Genomic DNA, 19,338 nt, shown 5'->3' with positions numbered 1-19,338 from the left:
ACCATTATCACAAATTTTACATTAACACAAATAATCTATTTTCTATTAATTTTAGTTTCTATTTTGGAAATGTTTAATCTGAAAGGCTATCTATAACCAACTGCAACAGAGAAAAACAAATGAAAGAAAGAAAAACAACCTCAGATAATCATAGAACAGATTATTACATAAATAACACATGAAAACAATAATGAATTACACTGACAGTTCTTCCACACCTCTACACATAAGTTAAGGTATCTTGATCTTCCTCCTATAGAAACTCAGGAAGATTTTAGAGCTGAAAGGTTTCAACCAAATGGAAAAATAAAACTTTCTGAACAGTAGTTTATTTTAACTGTGTCTATAAGCTAGCCAGTACATTAAGTCTTATTTCCTCTCCAAAGAGCTTAGCAAAACATCTCCCAAAAGCTATTACTCTGTATGTAAATTATACCTTAAGAAAGCTCTATGTGTGGGAAGAGGGGGGCGTGTATATGTGTGTGTGACCATGTATATATAAACCAGTGGAGAAAACTACCTCTTGGCAATTGTATCAGGAAGAAACTAAATTCTTTCCAAGACCTTGAAGAATTTTCCAAAACACTGGTGTACTCTTCTCTGTTTTCTCATCTTTGGATTGAAAATGAGGGTCACAAAATAAAACAATTAAAAAATAAAATTGAGCAGATGCTATTGGACTGCAAATACCTCTTTTATTTCTTCCTTCTTTGTCTCCTCAAAGCAAGCCCTTAGTAAGCGAAGGTTTTCCACATAAGTAGCCCAACATGCCAGCACTTTTTGTAGAGTGGACTTCACATTATATATTTTTTTTCTATACATACAAACATCAGATTTCACCATCATATACTGTTTACTAATATTCTGACATTCTCCAGCTACAATATTAACAAAACATAAAAGTAATCTTAGAAAACAATTTTTTATTAATAATACTATTTAAAAATATTTGCATATTAATTGACAGCAGCAAAATAATATGTACTCTGACAATATTAAAAGTGAAAGCAAGAATTTTCCCAGGAAAACACACACATAAAACTAATTTCTAAAACATTATATAGAAAACACAACAGATAAAACATCACTGTTAAGTGACAGTCATTCCATCAGAAAGTAACTGAACCACTTTACCCAAATTCTTATAAATTTCTCCACATTTTTGAAAAGAAGTATCAAGTCGAGCTAGGAATTCTTTTTCTTCAATAAATTTCTGGGAAGAAAACAAAAAACATATTGACAGTTTTTACTTTTAAAATTGTGCCAAGAAATCCAGATAGTGAGATACAGCCATTCAACGAAGGACAGAGTTACCAAAATTTCTTTAGGGCTTTAATACTACATATTTGGTAGGAAAATAGGAAGAAGGATGGTGAAAATCTAGGAGACATAAGCTGAGTGTGAACATTAAATAGGTCTGACATCTGATAAAACTGATCTTAATGTGGTGACATGGTGCTATAGTAGTTTTCCTCTTGTGGAAAAAAGGCAAGTTAAGTATTTAATTTCAGGATCTCCTACTCTGCACATTTCCTTAATATTACACAATTGTGTCAGTTGCTCTTATTTCACATGCTTTATTAATATTGAGTAATTTTTTTAGATATATTAGTGTATGTTACAAAAAGATATCCATCACACAAAAACATTTCAGAAACTACCATTAACCAAATTCTGTTATGGAAAAAATACTAAGCTAATTCAAAATTCCTATTTACTGTATACTTATGTGTGCCAATAGTATGAATATTTAAATAGAAAAATGAAAATTCAAGCAAGGAAAAAGAAATAAAAATACTCAAAATCTAGCCTAGTTTAGAATGATGCTTCCTGTTTGAAAACTTAGAGTGTTTAAGTCATAAACTGGAAGTAAATTTCTCTTTATCATTTTTTTAAATTTTTACAATAAAATTTACAATCTTGGATTTTTCCTTCCCCCCTCATTTCTTTTTTTCTTTTTTAAGACAAAGTCTTGCTCTGTCACCCAGGCTGGAGTGCAGTGCAGTGCCACAATCTTGGCTAACTGCAACCTCCACCTCCCAGGGTTCAAGTGATGCTCCTGCCTCAGCCTCCCAAGTAGCTGGCATTACAGGTGCCTACAACCACACCCAGCTAATTTCTGTATTTTTAATAGAGACAGGGTTTCGCCATGTCTCAAACTCCTGATCTCAGGCGATCCACCTGCCTTGGCCTCCCAATGTGTTGGGATTACAGGTGTGCGCCACCGTGCCCAGCCCCACCCCACCTCATCTCTAAAAGGAGGGAAACAAAAAGAAGGACAAAGTCTAAATGTAGAATTGACATTTCTGTAATGCTGCAGTTTTAACTTAGATGGGAACACACTTACATGCAAGTCACTTCAAACATTTTTTCCTATACATTAGAAGAGCTAAACCCAAAAGGAAAGCCTCAAGACAAAAGAGAAAATGTATTGTTTATCCTAGCTAGTAAAATTTAGTAAGCTAAGATCAAAATGTTATAAGAAAAATGTAATTACTGCATGAAACTATGAATCTGAAAACGAAACAAAAATTAACATTTCAAGTAAGTGAAAGAGGAATTTTTAATGAAAAAAAGCATGGAAACCTTTTATATTACATTAATAGACCTGGTTAACTCTTAATCTCCCCTTGGGTAGTAAGTAGTGATATTTTCTATATTTTTACTCTTTCCTGTGCTGCTGGTTGACTCCCTGTAATTCTTTTCTCCATGCAATATTTAAGCTAATGAAATCTACCAAGAAAACCCATCTCAAAACCCGAAGAGTTAATGGGAAATCATGCCAAGGAAAAATGCAAACACAGCACCCAGAGATGGAGGAGTTGCCTAAGACACAAAATTAAAAAGCTTACATGCCAGTCTTCCAGCAATAATTCCACAGATTCTCTGCTCCCATATTTAATGTTCCAAATATCCAATTTTGATTTCACTTCATCTACCAAACCAAGAACTAAGCACTTGTAGTAATGAAATTCTAGAAGTAGAATAAATTTTTTCTCCAAAATGTTGTTGATTCTGGAAAACAGTGCAGGTTTTGGAATTTAACTTAATATTATTGACCAAATGTGAGAAATCTGTTCAGCATTTTAAAAAATATTGAGGCTTTAACTTTTTCTTTTAAGCACATGGAACTCAGATGTATCATTGTCTTTTTCTTTTTTAAACATTGTAAAACGAATACTGTGACTAGATATACAACAACCATTTCTAAGGTAAAAACATCAAAAACAGAACATTTTCTGAATAAACTATTCTCCGACTGACAAATCCTGTAATAAAATGCTGATCTATGAAATAGTTTACTAAATCTGAAAACTTCCACATAACTTAATGAAACTATAATCTAAGTTTATATATTAAAAGTTTTCATTATTAAGGCTAACACCCTCTTATTATTCTAATAAGTTGTTTTTGAGTAATAAGAAAAGATAATGAATTAAATAACCTCAATATTCGCAGTATTTTACAGTTTGTAAAGTGCTTTCATATCCCTCCTCCCATTTGATCCAGTTTCCTGGTGAGACCTGGACAGGGCAATTATCATTAACCTAAATTTACAAAGGTGGAAACATGCTCAAAAAGAGAGTAACTTACCCAAAACCAAGATACAGAGCTCAGTTTCTGAATGTTTTCCATCACCATATTCTACCATTCAATAAAAAAGGAGGTATGTTGGCATAATATCTATAATGTTACTACTACATAAAACGTGAAGATACTGTTATGAAGATTTAAAGGAGAATACTTGGTAAAAATTATCTAAAAATCTGTATTTTGTGGTCCCTGTAGTATCAGTTGTTACTCAAACGTGAATAGTGACAGCAGCTGTGAAATGGTAGTGTTACACACCGTCTTTTCATTTCCTCCAATTTGTTAGGTGGTACCAATGGCAAGTGATTTTCATCCTTATTTTCAAAGGTAAGGAGAATGTTCGAATGATGCTCAAATCTATCCATCAGGCTCTGAAAAGAAATTCAGCATGACATAAACGATATTTATTGCCAAACACTGTAATTAAGGGTTTGTCAATCTCACTTGCATTACATCTTTTTTCAAAAAAAAAATCATAAAACCCTCCCCACAACCCACTTTTTTTTATTGTTTTAAGACACAGGGTCTCGCTCTGTTACCCAGGCTGGAGTGCAGTGGCGTGATCATAGCTCACTGAAGCCTGGAATTCCTGGATTCAAGGGATCCTCTCACCTCAGCTTCCTGAGTAGCTGGGTCTACAGGCACACAGCACAATACCCAGCTAATTTTGTTTTTTAAAAAAATTTCTGTAGAGATGGGGTCTTGCTATATTGCCTAGGATGAAACTACCCCCTTTAACTAAGATTTTGTGAATAAATATTTTTGGCCAGGCGTGGTGGCTCACGCCTGTAATCCCAGCACTTTGGGAGGCCGAGGTGGGCAGATCACAAGGTCAGGAGCTTGAGACCATCCTGGCTGACACGGTGAAACCCCGTCTCTACTAAAAATACAAAAAATACAAAAAATTACCACTACAGGTGGTAGTGGGCACCTGTAGTCCCAGCTACTCGGGAGGCTGAGGCAGGAGAATGGTGTGAACCCGGGAGGCGGTGCTTGCCGTGAGCCAAGATCGCACCACTGCACTCCAGCCTGGGCGACAGAGCAAGACTCTGTCTCAAAAAAAAAATTTTCATCATAAATGTTTTAAATCTGAACATTTTACAGACAGGCAGACTGTAGTTTCTTTAGTAAAACCATTATTACAATCTTTTATTTATTGGTGTATTTTCCATTCCTTTGTAGGCTCAAATACCATAAATCTCATGTAATTTTTTTCATGCCATTTTAGTGAGAACCCAGACCCTCAAATTTTAAATCAGGCTCCCCCTTCTCCACCCTCCCACCCCTTGACCTTTTTTTTTGGTAAGACTTTATTTATAGTTGCTTTAGAACTCTATTCTTATTTAGATTCTATCCTAATTGTTCCAACCTTAAACTAGCACAATGGTCATGAATGTAAAGTTACGTTCTAGGTCCCAAAAATCCCCAGAGGAATCATTCTAAACCATCCTCAAATATCCACTATTATCCTTCTCTTCTTTTTAGGACAAAGTCTTCCTCAAGAACAATCCCTAACAAAATATGTATTTTTCTACATCTCTTTTTTTTCTTTTCCAACCTTGAATAAAGTCATTTTCTCTTGTATCAGAGTCACGGCTTGAGAGTGATCCTGGGAGGCTGACAAATCTTCATCCATAAGCTCTTCTACCTCCTGAAGCCAAGCTTCAGTTTGATGGAGGGGTGGGGGCAAGGCATAATTCAGCTTTATTTTCCATGCATTAATCTGGAAAAAAAAAAAAAAAAGAACATATTCTTCAGTAGAACTTTTCTAGTTTATTTCCTCACATACAGTATGTTTGATTCTTTGAAGTTTCTCTGGAAGCCAAGTCTGATAAATGTGATCAATTATCATGGAAATCTTCATCAATGGGTAAATTTCTTAGTTTTAAATATCACTTAGCTACTTGCTCACCAGGAATATAATTTGTTCAAAATCTGTAGGAAAAGAAGGCATAAGAAAAAACAAACGTTTTGATAAATCCACAATCAGATATGAGGGAAATTCAAAAGATTAAAAGCACACCTCTAAGCAAGAATAGACTAACCTACTGAGTGACCATCATTTGAAATGCCGTATGTCCTTGTGTGCTCTGACACTACATCTTTCATACAGATTTATAACTTCTTCCCTCTCTAGCCCTAACTGTATATCCACATGAAATATCTCTACCATATCTCCCGAATATCTGTCCTTCACTAAAGAACCACCCATCCCCAAATCCAAGTACATCTCCTCCTTCCTCAGCCTCCCACCACTCCCTGCATGCACCAGCATGTGAGAAACACACTCTGACTGCTTGCTTCTCCAAATACTCGCTGTACTCTTGTGTCTTCATTCTCACTGCCCCTGCTTCCTGGATGTCCCCCCGGCAAGCGTTGTCAAAACTCACTCACACGTTCATTCATTTACTCATTGGCCAAACATTTATGAACAACCTATTGTGCTAAGAGCTGGAGATAAAGATACAGAAAGCTTCTGGTGTGGAGAAGGACCATGTGATGGTTACCCATCATTTAATGCTATGCAGCAGTTAGGCGAAAATTAGATGCTCAAATGCCAACATGGAAGCACCTTAAAATACACTGTGTTCAAAAATAAAAAGAAACAACATATAATCTGAAGGGTACACAACTTAAAAATACATGTACAGGTTGGGTGCAGTAGCTCACACCTATAAACCCAGCACCTCAAGAGGCCAAGGCAGGCGGATCAGTTGAGCACAGGAGTTCAAGACCAGCTTGGGCAACATGGGAAAAACCCCATCTCTACTAAAAATACAAAAATTAGCCAGGAGTGGTGGTGCACACCTATAGTCTCAGCTACTCAAGAGACTGAGGTGGGAGGATCACTTGAGCCCAGGAGGTCAAGGCTACAGTGAGCCATGATCATGCCACTGCACTCCAGCCTGGATGACAGAGTAAGACCCTGTCTCAAAAACAAAACAAAATAATACACATAAATTCAATCTATATTATGCAAAAACATAAAACGAAAAGAAACACATTAAAGATATCAAAATTGCGGCTCAAGGAGAAAGGAGAATGGAAAGAAGGTATGAGTAGAAAAGGAAATCAACACACAATTAAGCAAATGAATAAAAACAAGAGCAGGGCCCTGCCCAGCTCCATGTGTCGTGTATGAATGGAAGAGCAATTTAATACAACCCCCTATGTCAGAGTGTAAACTAGATAAATAAAAGCCACACCTCTTGCCTGAACCACATATCCAGAGAAGCAGCCAAGAACATGGTTACAGGAAAGTGTGTTAAGTGACGTCACAGAGCCAGGCAGGCGGAGGTTGCAGTGAGCCAAGATTGCACCACTGCACTCCAGCCTGGGCGACAGAGTGAGACCCTGTCTCAAGATACATATATATATATATATACACACACACACACGTACACACACACACACACACACACACGTGTATATGTATATACATATATACACATATATATGTATATACATATATATACATATGTATACACACACATATATATATATACACACGTATATACATATATATATGTATATATATGTATGCTGGCATGGTGGATCATGTCTGTAGTCCCAGCTACCTAGGGCTGAAATAGGAGAATCACTTGAACCCAGGAGGTGGAGGCTGCAGTGAGCCGAGATCACACCAGTGCACTCCAGCCTGGGCAACAGAGCGAGACTCCGTCTCAAAAAAAAGAATGTGACTTTTTACACAAACTTACTGCTGTACAGTTTGAATGTTTATCTCCTCTGGATCTCATGTTTAAGTCTGATACCCAATATCGGGGCTGGGCCTAACAGGAGCTGAGTTCCCACGAGTGCTGGTTGCTGAAAAGAGTCTGGCACCTCCTCTCTCTGTCTCTCTCGCTCTCACTTCATCTCTTGCCATGTGATTTCTATACAAAAGCTCCCCTTTGCCTTCCACTATGAATGGAAGTAGCCTAAGGCCCTCACCAGAAGCAGACGCTGGTGCCACGCTTCTTGTACAGACGCAGAAACATGAGCCAAATAAGCCTCTTTTCGTTTATTTGATACTCATATGAAGATCAATCACAAATTAAAATTTGTTTCACTCAACTTTCTCTAATGAAAAGTACTGGTCTTAAGTCTGTATTTTATCTTTCTGTTACCCAGTCTAATTCTACTAAATGCACTGTTTTTATTGTTTGAGGTTTTTTAAATTATTATTTTATTGTAGAGACAAGGTCTCACTATGTTGCCCAGGCTGGTCTTGAACTCCTGGCCTCAAGCAATCCTCCTGCCTTGGCCTCCCAAACTGCTGGGATTGCAGGCATGAGCCCAGTTGAGTTCTATTGTTTTTTAAACAGGCAAAAATTTGTATATTAGAGAGATTACTTGAACATTAATTCATTCAAAAACATTTATGGGGTACCCATCATATGCAAAAGCAAATATCTAAAAGATATTTAACCAAGCACCCAGGTATACAAAATGAGGACAAAGCTGGGTTCCTTTAAAGCAGTCAAATGGAACTGTGCATAAAATGAAAGCATTAGATATTACAGTTTTTCCATTTTGTTTTGCTTTTTTTTATCTTGCAAGTTTAATTTTCTCAAAAGGCATATGGCAAAGATAATTCTACAACCTTTTTTTTTTTTTTGAGATGAACTCTTGGTCTGTTACCCAGGCTGGAGTGTAGTGCTGCAATCTTGGCTCACTGCAACCTCCACCTCCCAGGTTCAAGCAATTCTCCTGCCTCAGCCTCTCCAGTTGCTGGGATTACAGGCACACACCACCACACCTGGCTAATTTTTGTGTTTTTAGTAGAGACGAGGTTTCACCATGTTGACCAGGCTGGTCTCGAACTCCTGACCTCAGGTGATCCGCCCACCTCGGCCTCCCAAAGTGCTGGGATTACAGGCGTGAGCCACTGCACCTGGCCAATTCTACAATCGTAAATCATTAACTATTTGCCATTATGTTTCCAGATGAAAGAAAAATGAAAAAAAGTTATTTCTTTATTGTAAATTTTTTTTCTTTTTGTTTTGAGACGGAGTCTCACTGTCTCCCAGGCTAGATACATATCTCGGCTCACTGAAACCTTCGCCTCCCAGGTGCAAGCGATTCTCCTGCCTCAGCCTCCTGAGTAGCTGGGATTACAGGTGTGTGCCACCATGCTTGGCTAATTTTTGTATTTTTAGTAGAGACAGGGATTTGCCATGTTGGCCAGGGCTAGTCTTGAACTCCTGACGTCAAGTGATCTGCCCGCCTCAGCCTCCCAAAGTGCTGGGATTACAGTCATGAGCCACTGCGCCCAGCCATTTTTGTGAATTTTCAAATAAACAAGTTAGCATGTACTTTTAGTGTGTCTAATTACTTGTACATTTGCCAAAAGATAAAACAGAAATTTGATAAATAATTGAGTTAAAGAGAGGCTAAGAGCAATACCTCTAGTTCAACTATTATTCTTTGCACAACCAAAAGACAGCTGCATATATTTTGAATTAAACCGAACCTGTTTTTTCCGACTGAGGGCTACACTCAATATTTATACAGCAGGCAGAAGAGGAAGAACAGAAGGCAATGTTTACCTTTCATTCCTCTTCTTTCTCACTTAACACTTCCCTTCTGCAGTAATTACTTTTCGATTTGGCTGAAAATTTATGTAAGATCTTAACAGGTCAAAATAACATAATGTTGCTATTTTCTACAGTAGGCTCAGTATGAAACCATTTACTATGATACTCTGAGAAATCTCTGTTCTCAAACTATTGAACCAGAAACTGCATACATGGTTTCAACTTTTATGTCCTCAATGACTTTAAAATTAGCAACGTCTCATTTTGCCACACCAAGAAACTGAGCTGCAGTTTACCTGACTGAGGAATGGATTTTCAAGCTATTACCAATTTACAGTACTTAATCTTGTAAAATAGTTTTTATGGTTTTTCTCATTATTTGGGCAATTTTTCCATATTTCACAAAATCAGGCCAGGTCTCTGTGGCCTGGAACAGCCTGAACTATATAGACAATATCTTCTTCATCGCCTTCCACTTTGTTGAGGACCTGTCACGGACAGGTCTTATCCTTCACAAGAGTCCGTTTCAAAGCGGTGATCAGAATAGAAACTGACAATGCAATAAGCACCACACTGATGGGAAGATTCTAGGAGCTCCAAGTTCTTCAAAATTAGGTTGTCTAAAAGAGTGGCTCTTTTAAGCCACTGGACTGCTATTTAATACACTTAGTAAATGGCGTGGAAAATGTATTCTGAAAACAGGCTGCCACTCCTGACAGCCAAGCAAAGGGTCAGCAAACTTTTCCTGTGAAGAGCCAGATTAAGTATCTTTGACTTGTGGACCACACAGTTCCTGTCATAACTCTATAAATGTATTAAAAATCATTTCATTATCCATTTAAAAATGAGATGTTATATAAATTATTCCTCAATAAAGTCATTTTTTCAATGAAGGCAAAATAAAGACATATGTAAAGATCAAAGAAAACTAGGTGAATTTGTCACTCACAGCCCTGTATTGTAAAGTAAGTGAAAGGAAGTTTTCAGGCTGAAGGGAACTGAGCTCAATAGAAACTCAGATCTCTAGAAAGAAATTAAGAACATGGGAAATACCTAGATAAATATAAAAGATTAATTTTTTCATTTAATTTCCTTAAAATATATGGTTGTTTAGAGCAAAAAAAAAAATGATAACATGGTCCTGAGGATTTTAAGACATACGTTACATGTGTCATGTATATTTATATATAAAACCACTATAGCATAAATAATGGGAGATGGATCAATTTGATTGCAGGATTTCTACATGTTACAAAAAGTAGTACAATAACTTAGATATTGTACAACTCTAAGGGTGGGTGTGGTGGCTCACACCTGTAATCCCAGCACTTCAGTAGGCCAAGACGAGTGGATACCTTGAGCCCAGGAGTTCAAGACCAGCCTGGGCAACACAGTGAAACCCCTTCTCTGCAAAAAAATACAAAAGAAATTAAGTGTGCATAGTGATGCATGCCTGTAGTCCCAGCTACTAAGAAAGCTGAGGTGGGAGGATTGACTGAGCTCGGGAAGCAGAGGTTGCAGTTAGCCGTGATCAAGCCACTGCACTCCAGCCTGGACGACAAAGACCCTGTCTCAAAAAAAAAAAAAAAAAAAAAAAAAAACCTCTAAGTAGACTGTAAAAATTTTATAATGTATATTATAATCCCTAGAGCAACCACTAAAAACATGATAGGAAGAAGTAAAGCCAAGTCAATAAACAAATTAAAATGGAATTCTTAAAAAACGTATGATCCAAAACCAGGCAAAAAAGGGAGAAACGGGGGCCAGGTGCAGTGGCTCACGTCTGTAATACCAGCACTTTGGGAGGTCAAGGCAGGCAGATCACTTGAGGTCAGGAGTTCGAGACCAGCCTGGCCAACATGGTGAAACTCTGTCTCTAATAAAAATACAAAAATTAGCCAGGCATGGTGGCGGGTGCCTATAATCCCAGCTACTCGGTAGGCTGAGGCAGGAGAATCGCTCGAACAAGGAGGCAGAGGTTGCAATGAGCCACGATCATACCATTGCACTCCAGCCTGGGAGACAGAGAGAGACTATATCTCAAAAAAAAAAAAAAAAAAGAAAAGAAAAGAAAAGAAAAAAGAAAGAAAGGAAGAAACAGAGATAGAAAAAGCAGAGAGAATAAACAAAACAAAGAGTTAAATGATATACCTAAATTGAACTATTTCAACAATTATACTATGTGGACTAAGCACTACAATTAAAAGACAGGGGATAGGCTAGGCATGGTGGTTCATGCCTGTAATCCCAACACTTTGGGAGGCCAAAAATTCTAATTCAGGGGCATTGCTTGAGGCCAGGAGTTCATGACCAGTATGGGCAACATGGCAAAACTCCATCTCTACAAAAAATTTAAAACTTTGAAAGGTGTGATGGCACACACCAGTTGTCCCAGCTACTTGGGAGGCTGAGACAGGCGGATGGCTTGAGCCTAGGAGGCTGAGGCTGCAGTAAGCCATGATTGTGCTGGTGCACTCTAGCCTGGACAACAGAGTGAGATTCGATCTCAAAAAAAAGACAGGGATTGGCAGAGTAGGTAAGAAAGCAAGATACAACGGTGTCATTTATAGAGATACACTTTGAATATAAAGACTCCAAATAGATGAAAAGTACATGAAACCAAACACCGCATATTCTCACTCATAGGTGGGAACTGAACAATGAGATCACATGGACACAGGAAGGGGAATATCACACTCTGGGGACTGTTGTGGGGTGGGGGGAGAGGGGAGGGATAGCATTGGGAGATATACCTAATGCTAGATGACGAGTTAGTGGGTGCAGCGCACCAGCATGGCACATGTATGCATATGTAACTAACCTGCACAATGTGCACATGTACCCTAAAACTTAAAGTATAATAAAAGAAAAAAAAAAAAAAAGAAAAGTACATGAAGGAAAAAGATGTACTATACAGTCAGCATAGAAGACTGGAATGACTATACTGGTATAAGATTAAGTATAATATTACTAGATGTCAAGAAAAACAGTATTATTAAAGATAAGCAGGAATATTTCATAATGGTAGAAGTCCTCAGGAAGACAAAGTAATCATAAGCATGTACACACAATGACAATGTTTTAAAATACACGAAGCAAAATTTGACAGCATTGAAGACAGATTCCCACAGATTTTAATACTCTTCTCTCAGCAATATATAATAGAATTGGACAAAACATCAGTCAAGACACAGATAATGTGAACAAAATTATCAACCACCTTATATTAATTAATATTTGTAATTTGGAAGCAACGTTAAGTGCCCATCAACAGATGAATGGATAAAGAAAACGTGGTACATATACACAATGGAGTACTATTCAGCCATAAAAAAAAATAAGGGCCAGGCACAGTGGCTCATGACTGTAATCCTAGCACTTTGGGAGGCCGAGGCGGGTGGATCACGAGGTCAGGAGATTGAGATCATCATGGCTAAAATAGTGAAACTCCGTCTCTACTAAAAATACAAAAAATTAGCTGGGCGTGGTGGGATGCACCTGTAGTCCCAGCTACTCAGGAGGCTGAGGCAGAGAATCACTTGAATCCAGGAGGTGGAGGGGTTGCAGTGAGCCGAGATCGCGCCCCTGCACTCCAGCATGGTGACAGAGCAAGACCCCATCTCAAAAAAAAAAAAATGAGCCAGGCATGGTGGCATGCACCTGTAATCCCAGCTACTCAGGAGCTGAGGCAGAAGAATCTCTTGAACTCAGGAGTCAGAGTTTGCAATGAGCTGAGATCACACCATTGCACTATAGCCTGGGCAATGGAGCAAGACTCCATCTCAAAAAAAAAAAAAAAAAAAGAATGAGATTCTGTCATTCGCAACAACGTGGATGGAAGTGGAAGTCACTATGTCAAGTGAAATAAGCTAGGCACAGAAAGACAAATATCACATGTTCTTACTTATTTGTGGAATCTAAAAATCAAAACAGTTTAACTCATGGAGACAGAGAGTAGAAGGATGATTACCAGAGGCTGGGAAGGGCAGTAAGGGGAAATGGAAATGGTTAATGGGTACAAAAAAATAGAAAGAACAAATAAGACCTACTATCTGATAGCACAACACGGTGACTACAGTCAATAATAACTTAATTGTACATTTTAAAATAACTTGAAGAGTGTAACTGGATTGTTTGTACCTCAAAGGATAAATGCTTGAGGGAATGGATATCCCATTCTCCAAGATGTGCTTATTTCACATTGCATGCCTGTACCAAAATATCTCAGGTACCCCATAAATCTATACACCTACTATGTACCCATAAAAATTAAAAATTAAATTGAATTTTTTAAAAAGTTAACATTTATAGAATATTATACCCAATGACTGCAGAATATGTGTTCTTTTCAAGTGCACAAAGTTATGTACCATATGCTGGGCCATAAACTATGTCTCAATAAATTGAAAAGGATTGAAATCATACAGATATATTCAGACACACATGCACAAATTCATCCTTACTCTCTGTGGGTTTGTTCCTACTTCTTTCAAGCATCTACTGATATTGATACATGATAGTAGAGAAGCCGCCACAGGTCGATCAAAATATAGATAATCTACTGTGGCAACCCAAGAATTGATAGCAAATATATCAAGCTTGGATAAGCTTGTGTGTTCTCTAAGCGGAATGCAAAAAATCCCTACTTAAAAGAGGACCACTACCCAAATGATGCCATGGAGAAAATATAAAAACACAATCCCATTTTCTGATGAAGCATCTACTTTGTCTTTTACATAATTTCTCATGGAAGTTTAAAATAAAGCCCTCATCCAAAAAAACAAAGCTGCCCTTTGAAAATGTTCTTTTTTTTTTGAGACGGAGTCTCATTCTGTCACCCAGGCTGGAGAGCAGTGGTGCGATCCCAGCTCACTGCAACCTCTGCCTCCCAGGTTCGTGATTCTCCTGCCTCAGCCTCTCGAGTAGCTGGGATTACAGGTGCTCACCAACACACCCTGCTAACTTCTGTATTTTTAGTAGAGACAGGGTTTTGCCATGTTGGCCAGGCTGCTATCAAACTCCCGACCTCAAGTGATCCACCCGCCTTGGTCTCCCAAAGTGCTGGGATTACAGGTGTGAGCCACTGCTTTTGGCCTGAAAATATTCTTCTAATCAACACAAACAGTCACCTGGTGATCGAGGCCATCCCAGGCTTCTCTCAACTGTAAATGATCCTTGTCCAGCTCATCTGGATCCCGTTTTATTGACAGGACATCCAAAAAGGACTTTTTTTCTTCATTGAATGACTCCATAAAGGACAGCAGGCTCTGCAATTAGAAGAGTATTTTAAAGACTGAAAATGTTTAATTCCATTTATATCATATAATCTGTTATTTTGAGGTCTATAGGTATAGGATATATTTAAGTTTTTACTTAAAGGTAAAATCCCCTGAATCCAGTATCCTCTCTCTGCTCTGGTTTCCTTCTTCAGTGCACTGTGATAACTGGGCACCAGCATAATGTCATAGGTCTCACTCTGTGCTTTGTGTATTGTTGGATTTATACTGGAATGGAGCAGCAAGGTCACTGGGCTACAGGACAGATCATGATGCTACATGGAAAATATGAGTTTGTTTGTTCTCCACAAGTACGCACTCACAACAGAATAAGAATGAATGAATGTGAAAATTATATGACGGCAGTAGTCATATATAAGCGATTTTCAAAGTGTTCATGAATAACTCAGCTTCAGCTTATTCTTCCCAATTCATTTTATATAAACTTTGAGAAACACTTTGCCTTCAAATATTTAATAAGTAAAGCTTTTTCTTGGTTCACATTTGTGTGAAATATGGGTATTTAAGAGTTATCAGGCCAGGCGCGGTGGCTCATGCCTCTAATCCCAGCACTTTGGGAGGCAGAGGTGGGTGGATCACGAGGTCAAGAGATTGAGACCATCCTGGCCAACATGATGAAACCCCGTCTCTACTAAAAATACGGAAATTAGCTGGGCGTGGTGGCACCTGCCTGTGGTCCCAGCTACTCGGGAGGCTGAGGCAGGAGAATCGCTTGAACCAGGGAGGCAGAGGTTGCAGTGAGCCGAGATCGCGCCACTGCACTCCAGCCTGGTGACAGAGACTCCGTCTCAAAAAAACAAAAAAAAGAGTTATCAACTGGCCAGGCACTGAGGCTCATGACTGTAATCCTAGCAATTTGGGAGGCTGAGGCAGGTGCATCACTTGAGCCCAGGAGTTCAAAACTAGCCTGAGCAACATGGCAAAACCCCATATCGATCAAAAATACAAAAAATTAGCTAGGCATGGTGACACACACCTGTAGTCCCAGCTACTCAAGAGGCGGAAGTGGGAGAATGGCTTGAGCCCAGGAGGCAGAGGTTGCAGTGAACTGTGATCGGGCCACTGCACTACAGCCTGGGAGACAGAGAGAGATCCTGTCTCGGGGGGCGGGGCGGGGGGGGGGAGTTACTGATTACACAGATTTTTTTTTTCTTTGTTTGGAGACAGGATCTGGCTCCATCGCCCAGGCTGAAGTTCAGTGGCATGATCTTGGCTCAATGCAACCTCTGCCTCCTGGGCTCAAGTGAACCTCCCACCTCAGTCTTCCGAGCAGCTGGCACTACAGGAGTGCACCACCACGTCCAGCTAATTTTTTTTTTTTTTTTTTGTATTTTTTGTAGATACAAGGTTTCACCATGTTGTCCAGGCTGGTTTTGAACTCCCGGGCTCAAATTATCCACGTGCCTCACCTCCCAAAGTGCTGAGATTACAGACATGAGCCACCACAACTGGCCATAGATAACTACTCAGCTCTGGGGTTGTAGTGTGAAAGTAGCTACTGACAGGTATGGCTCTGTTCCAATAACGTTTTATTCACAAAATGGGCCAACCTCTGCTTTAGAACCATGCTGCTCAAACTACTCCAAGGATCAGCATTCATGTTTTAAATGTCACTTAAAACATTATCCAGAATTACCGACAGCATTTTAAATGAAATGTTACGAGAAAGTCAAAGGATAATTAATTTACTTTAATTCTGATAATTAATGACTTCATAAAGCCTTCTTCCTATTTAGGAAACCCGAATCTGTGATACATTATTAAATCAAAGACATATGTGAGAACAATACACTTTCAGTAAATGATGAGCACTTTGTCGAGAAAAAAATCTTAGACCAGAGCCAAGGGAAGAAGGTCAAGAAGCCTATGCAGTTCAGACCAAAGGAAGAAAAAGATGTTTGATCCCTTCCTTCCCTGATGCTTCCAAAGCAAAAAAGGAAAGTATGGCCAGCAAGTTGCACAACCCACTGAATGTTACAGTTGAAAAGGCTGGACTTATCCAACTCTCTGACTTAACAGACAGGGAGATGGAGACCTAGAGGTGTTAAGTGCTGTGTGGGTACCTGACAGTATCTGCAGCTTGCTCAGGACAAAGCACTGGGGAGAAGCACAGTGCTGTATAGACAGTGGGCTCTAAGAAACGGGACTGAGGAACCTTTGCTTTGTTTCCTATTAAGTCTCTTTCAAGACTGTACAGGGAATAACTACTTACCCCAGAGAAGCATCACAACGTAAAAACTGCTAGGGCTTTAAAGCTACACTTCCATTCAAATCCCATGTCTACCCTTTCAGTAGCCATGTAACCTTAAATAAGCCACTTATTATCTTCATCTGTAAAACTGGGATAATACCAAGCTCAGCAAGATATTTTAACATGTGAAATGCAAACCAGCAAGGTATCTGCTACATAGAAAATGTTCAACATGGTCAGGTGTGGTGGCTCACACCTGAAATCACAGCACTTTAGGAGGCTGAGGTGGGCGGATCACTTGAAGTCAGGAGTTCAAGACCAGCCTGGCCAACATAGTGAAAACCCATCTCCACTAAAAATACAAAAATTAGCCGGGCCTGGTGGCGGATGCCTGTAAACCCAGCTACTCGGGAGACTGAGGCATGAGAATTGCTTGAACCCAGGAGGCAGAGGTTGTAGTGAGCCAAGGTCACACCACTGTACTCTAGCCTGGGCCACAGAGCAAGATTCCGCCTCAAAAAAAAAAAAAAAGAAATGTTCAATATGTGGTAATAATCACAGTTGTCATTATTTCCCAAAGGACTCTCGGTTGAGCCCTGTATTGTAATTCTAGGATCCCTATTCCTGATTTTTCTTTCATTCAATATTCATTCTAAAAAGCATGTTCTGGGGCCGGGCACTGTGGCTCACGCCTGTAATCCCAGCACTTTGGGAGGCCGAGGCAGGTGAATCACCTGAGGTCAGGAGTTCGAGACCAGCCTGACCAACATGAAGAAACCCTCTCTCTACTAAAAATACAAAATTAGCTGGGCATGGCGGTACATGCCTGTAATCTCAGCTACTCGGAAAGCTGAGGCAGGAGAATTGCTTGAACCTGGGAGGTGGCGGTTGCGGTGAGCCAAGATCGCGCCATTGCACTCCAGACTAGGCAACGAGAGCAAAACTCCGTCTCGAAAAATAAAAATAAAAATAAAATAAAAAGCATGTTCTGCTTTAAACCAGGGATTGGAAAACTTACTGTAAGGGGCAAGACAGTAAATATCTCAGGCCATATGGTCTCTATCACGGCTACTCAACTCTGGGGTTATAGTGTGAAAGTAGTGACTGGCAATACTTAAATGAGTGTGGCTCTGTTCCAACAACATTTTATTTACAAAATGGGCCAATCCCTGCTCTAAAACCATGCTGCTTAAAGTACTCCAAAAACCAGCTGAATCAACATCACCTGAGACCTTGTTAGAAACACAAAAACTCGGGCCCTGCCCCAGAACTACTGAACCAGAATGTGCATTTTAACAGGACTACCCAGTGAATCACATGCACCTTAAAGTTTCGGAAGTACAGTCCTAGAATTCAGCCTTAAAACTTTCAGTGAATTTAATATTTAAAATACTTAAGCCTGAAAGAGTTTTCTAAAAACATACCTACTGCTCAACTCTTAAAAGGTAAATTACAAACAGCTGTTTAAAATCATACTTACATTATACTTTTTAAAGTAGGTATCATTCTCTGAATCCTTTAGCAACTTCTGTAGTTTTTCCTTTTGCAGAGTTAACCAGCCCATAGCATCTTTCACCTTTCCCTGTATTTTACACACACAAAATTAAACTATATTTTAAACGGGCTTGGTTTTTTTAACAAAAAAATTAACAACTTGAAACATCAGTGAAATAATGCCATCATTACACACCAATGATTCATTATGCCAGAGAGTAATTTCACTTGTTCACATAACACCTTAAATTTTAAACCAGATTGAAACTAGCATCTGAACATGACAATGTGCTAAAGAAATGGGCAAGCAATGCACCCCCTCCCCCATTTTGGCTTGGAGAACATTATTCTAAATCACTTCTTTATAGCAGGCATTTCAGAAGACTGCCTTCCAATAAATCGAAATATGGGGTAATTCAAGATATGTTCACACCCTGCAAAAACACTGACATCAAAAATAACTCAAACACTTTCGAGAGCCTAAAAATAACACTACCAAAGGTTTTAGCTATGCTATCATTAAGATGGGAACAACAATTACTTTTTCCGTAGATTCTTGCTTAGGTGGTAAACTTGCTTGCTTACATTTGGAAGCCAATTTTACTACTATAGGACAAAGAAGTTATATCTTATTTCCACTCTTCCTTAACCTTCACTTACTTTGTTTTTTCCTATTAAGCAAAAGTTTTCTAATATTTTTGCACTCAATTTCATGGACAGTTGAATCTTTCATTTTTTTTTTTAATATGAAAATTAATTAGAAAAGAATAGCTCCTCAGCAGGCCAGAAATAAGTGAACTGAATTATAAGCCTGCATCTCAGCTTGAGACTCTCTTCCAGAGTCAGCAACAATCTGGCTTATTGCCTCAAACTTAACAGCTGGAAAAACACAGGCCCAACTTGTCAAATAAAATGCATGTAAACATGTCTGAAAATGCATGCAAACATGTGGTTTAAAATACATTTTTAAGTAATATCGAACATTTTACTAAATTCACAGCACTCATTTATCATCTTAGAAGCAGAATAAGAGTTTCTTTTCAGCTCAGCAATTTTTATGAAGTTTCTACCCACAATATTTTGTGTAACTCACTGAAAGTAAAGGAGAAAAACTGAATAATCAAATGGCAATCTAATAGTAATTCAAGGCTGGGCACAGTGGCTCGCCTATAATCCAGCACTTTGGGAGGCCAAGGCAGGCAGATTACTTGAGGCCAGGAGTTCGAGA

At 38.8% G+C, this 19,338-nt stretch overlaps 1 protein-coding gene across 11 annotated transcripts in view; it reads right to left on the bottom strand.

Annotated features, from left to right (window-relative positions):
* Nucleotides 1-19,338, bottom strand: part of SYNE2 (spectrin repeat containing nuclear envelope protein 2) — a 374,696-nt gene that overhangs the window by 244,873 nt on the left and 110,485 nt on the right. For all 11 annotated transcript variants that reach the window (XM_055362017.2, XM_063697890.1, XM_055362019.2 and 8 more), the window contains exons 10-16: nucleotides 18,097-18,198; nucleotides 14,258-14,395; nucleotides 5,150-5,314; nucleotides 3,850-3,962; nucleotides 2,853-3,015; nucleotides 1,135-1,213; nucleotides 691-878 (exon numbers count right to left, since the gene is read on the bottom strand). In XM_055362017.2, coding sequence (XP_055217992.2) covers nucleotides 691-878; nucleotides 1,135-1,213; nucleotides 2,853-3,015; nucleotides 3,850-3,962; nucleotides 5,150-5,314; nucleotides 14,258-14,395; nucleotides 18,097-18,198 — 948 coding nt within the window. The remainder of the gene's footprint in view (nucleotides 1-690; nucleotides 879-1,134; nucleotides 1,214-2,852; nucleotides 3,016-3,849; nucleotides 3,963-5,149; nucleotides 5,315-14,257; nucleotides 14,396-18,096; nucleotides 18,199-19,338) is intronic.

The sequence above is a fragment of the Gorilla gorilla genome, chromosome 15 (assembly GCF_029281585.2).
Source record: "Gorilla gorilla gorilla isolate KB3781 chromosome 15, NHGRI_mGorGor1-v2.1_pri, whole genome shotgun sequence".
NCBI lineage: Eukaryota > Metazoa > Chordata > Mammalia > Primates > Hominidae > Gorilla > Gorilla gorilla.
Note: the sequence above shows the minus strand (reverse complement) of the source record. Positions and strands in the feature narration are given on the sequence as shown.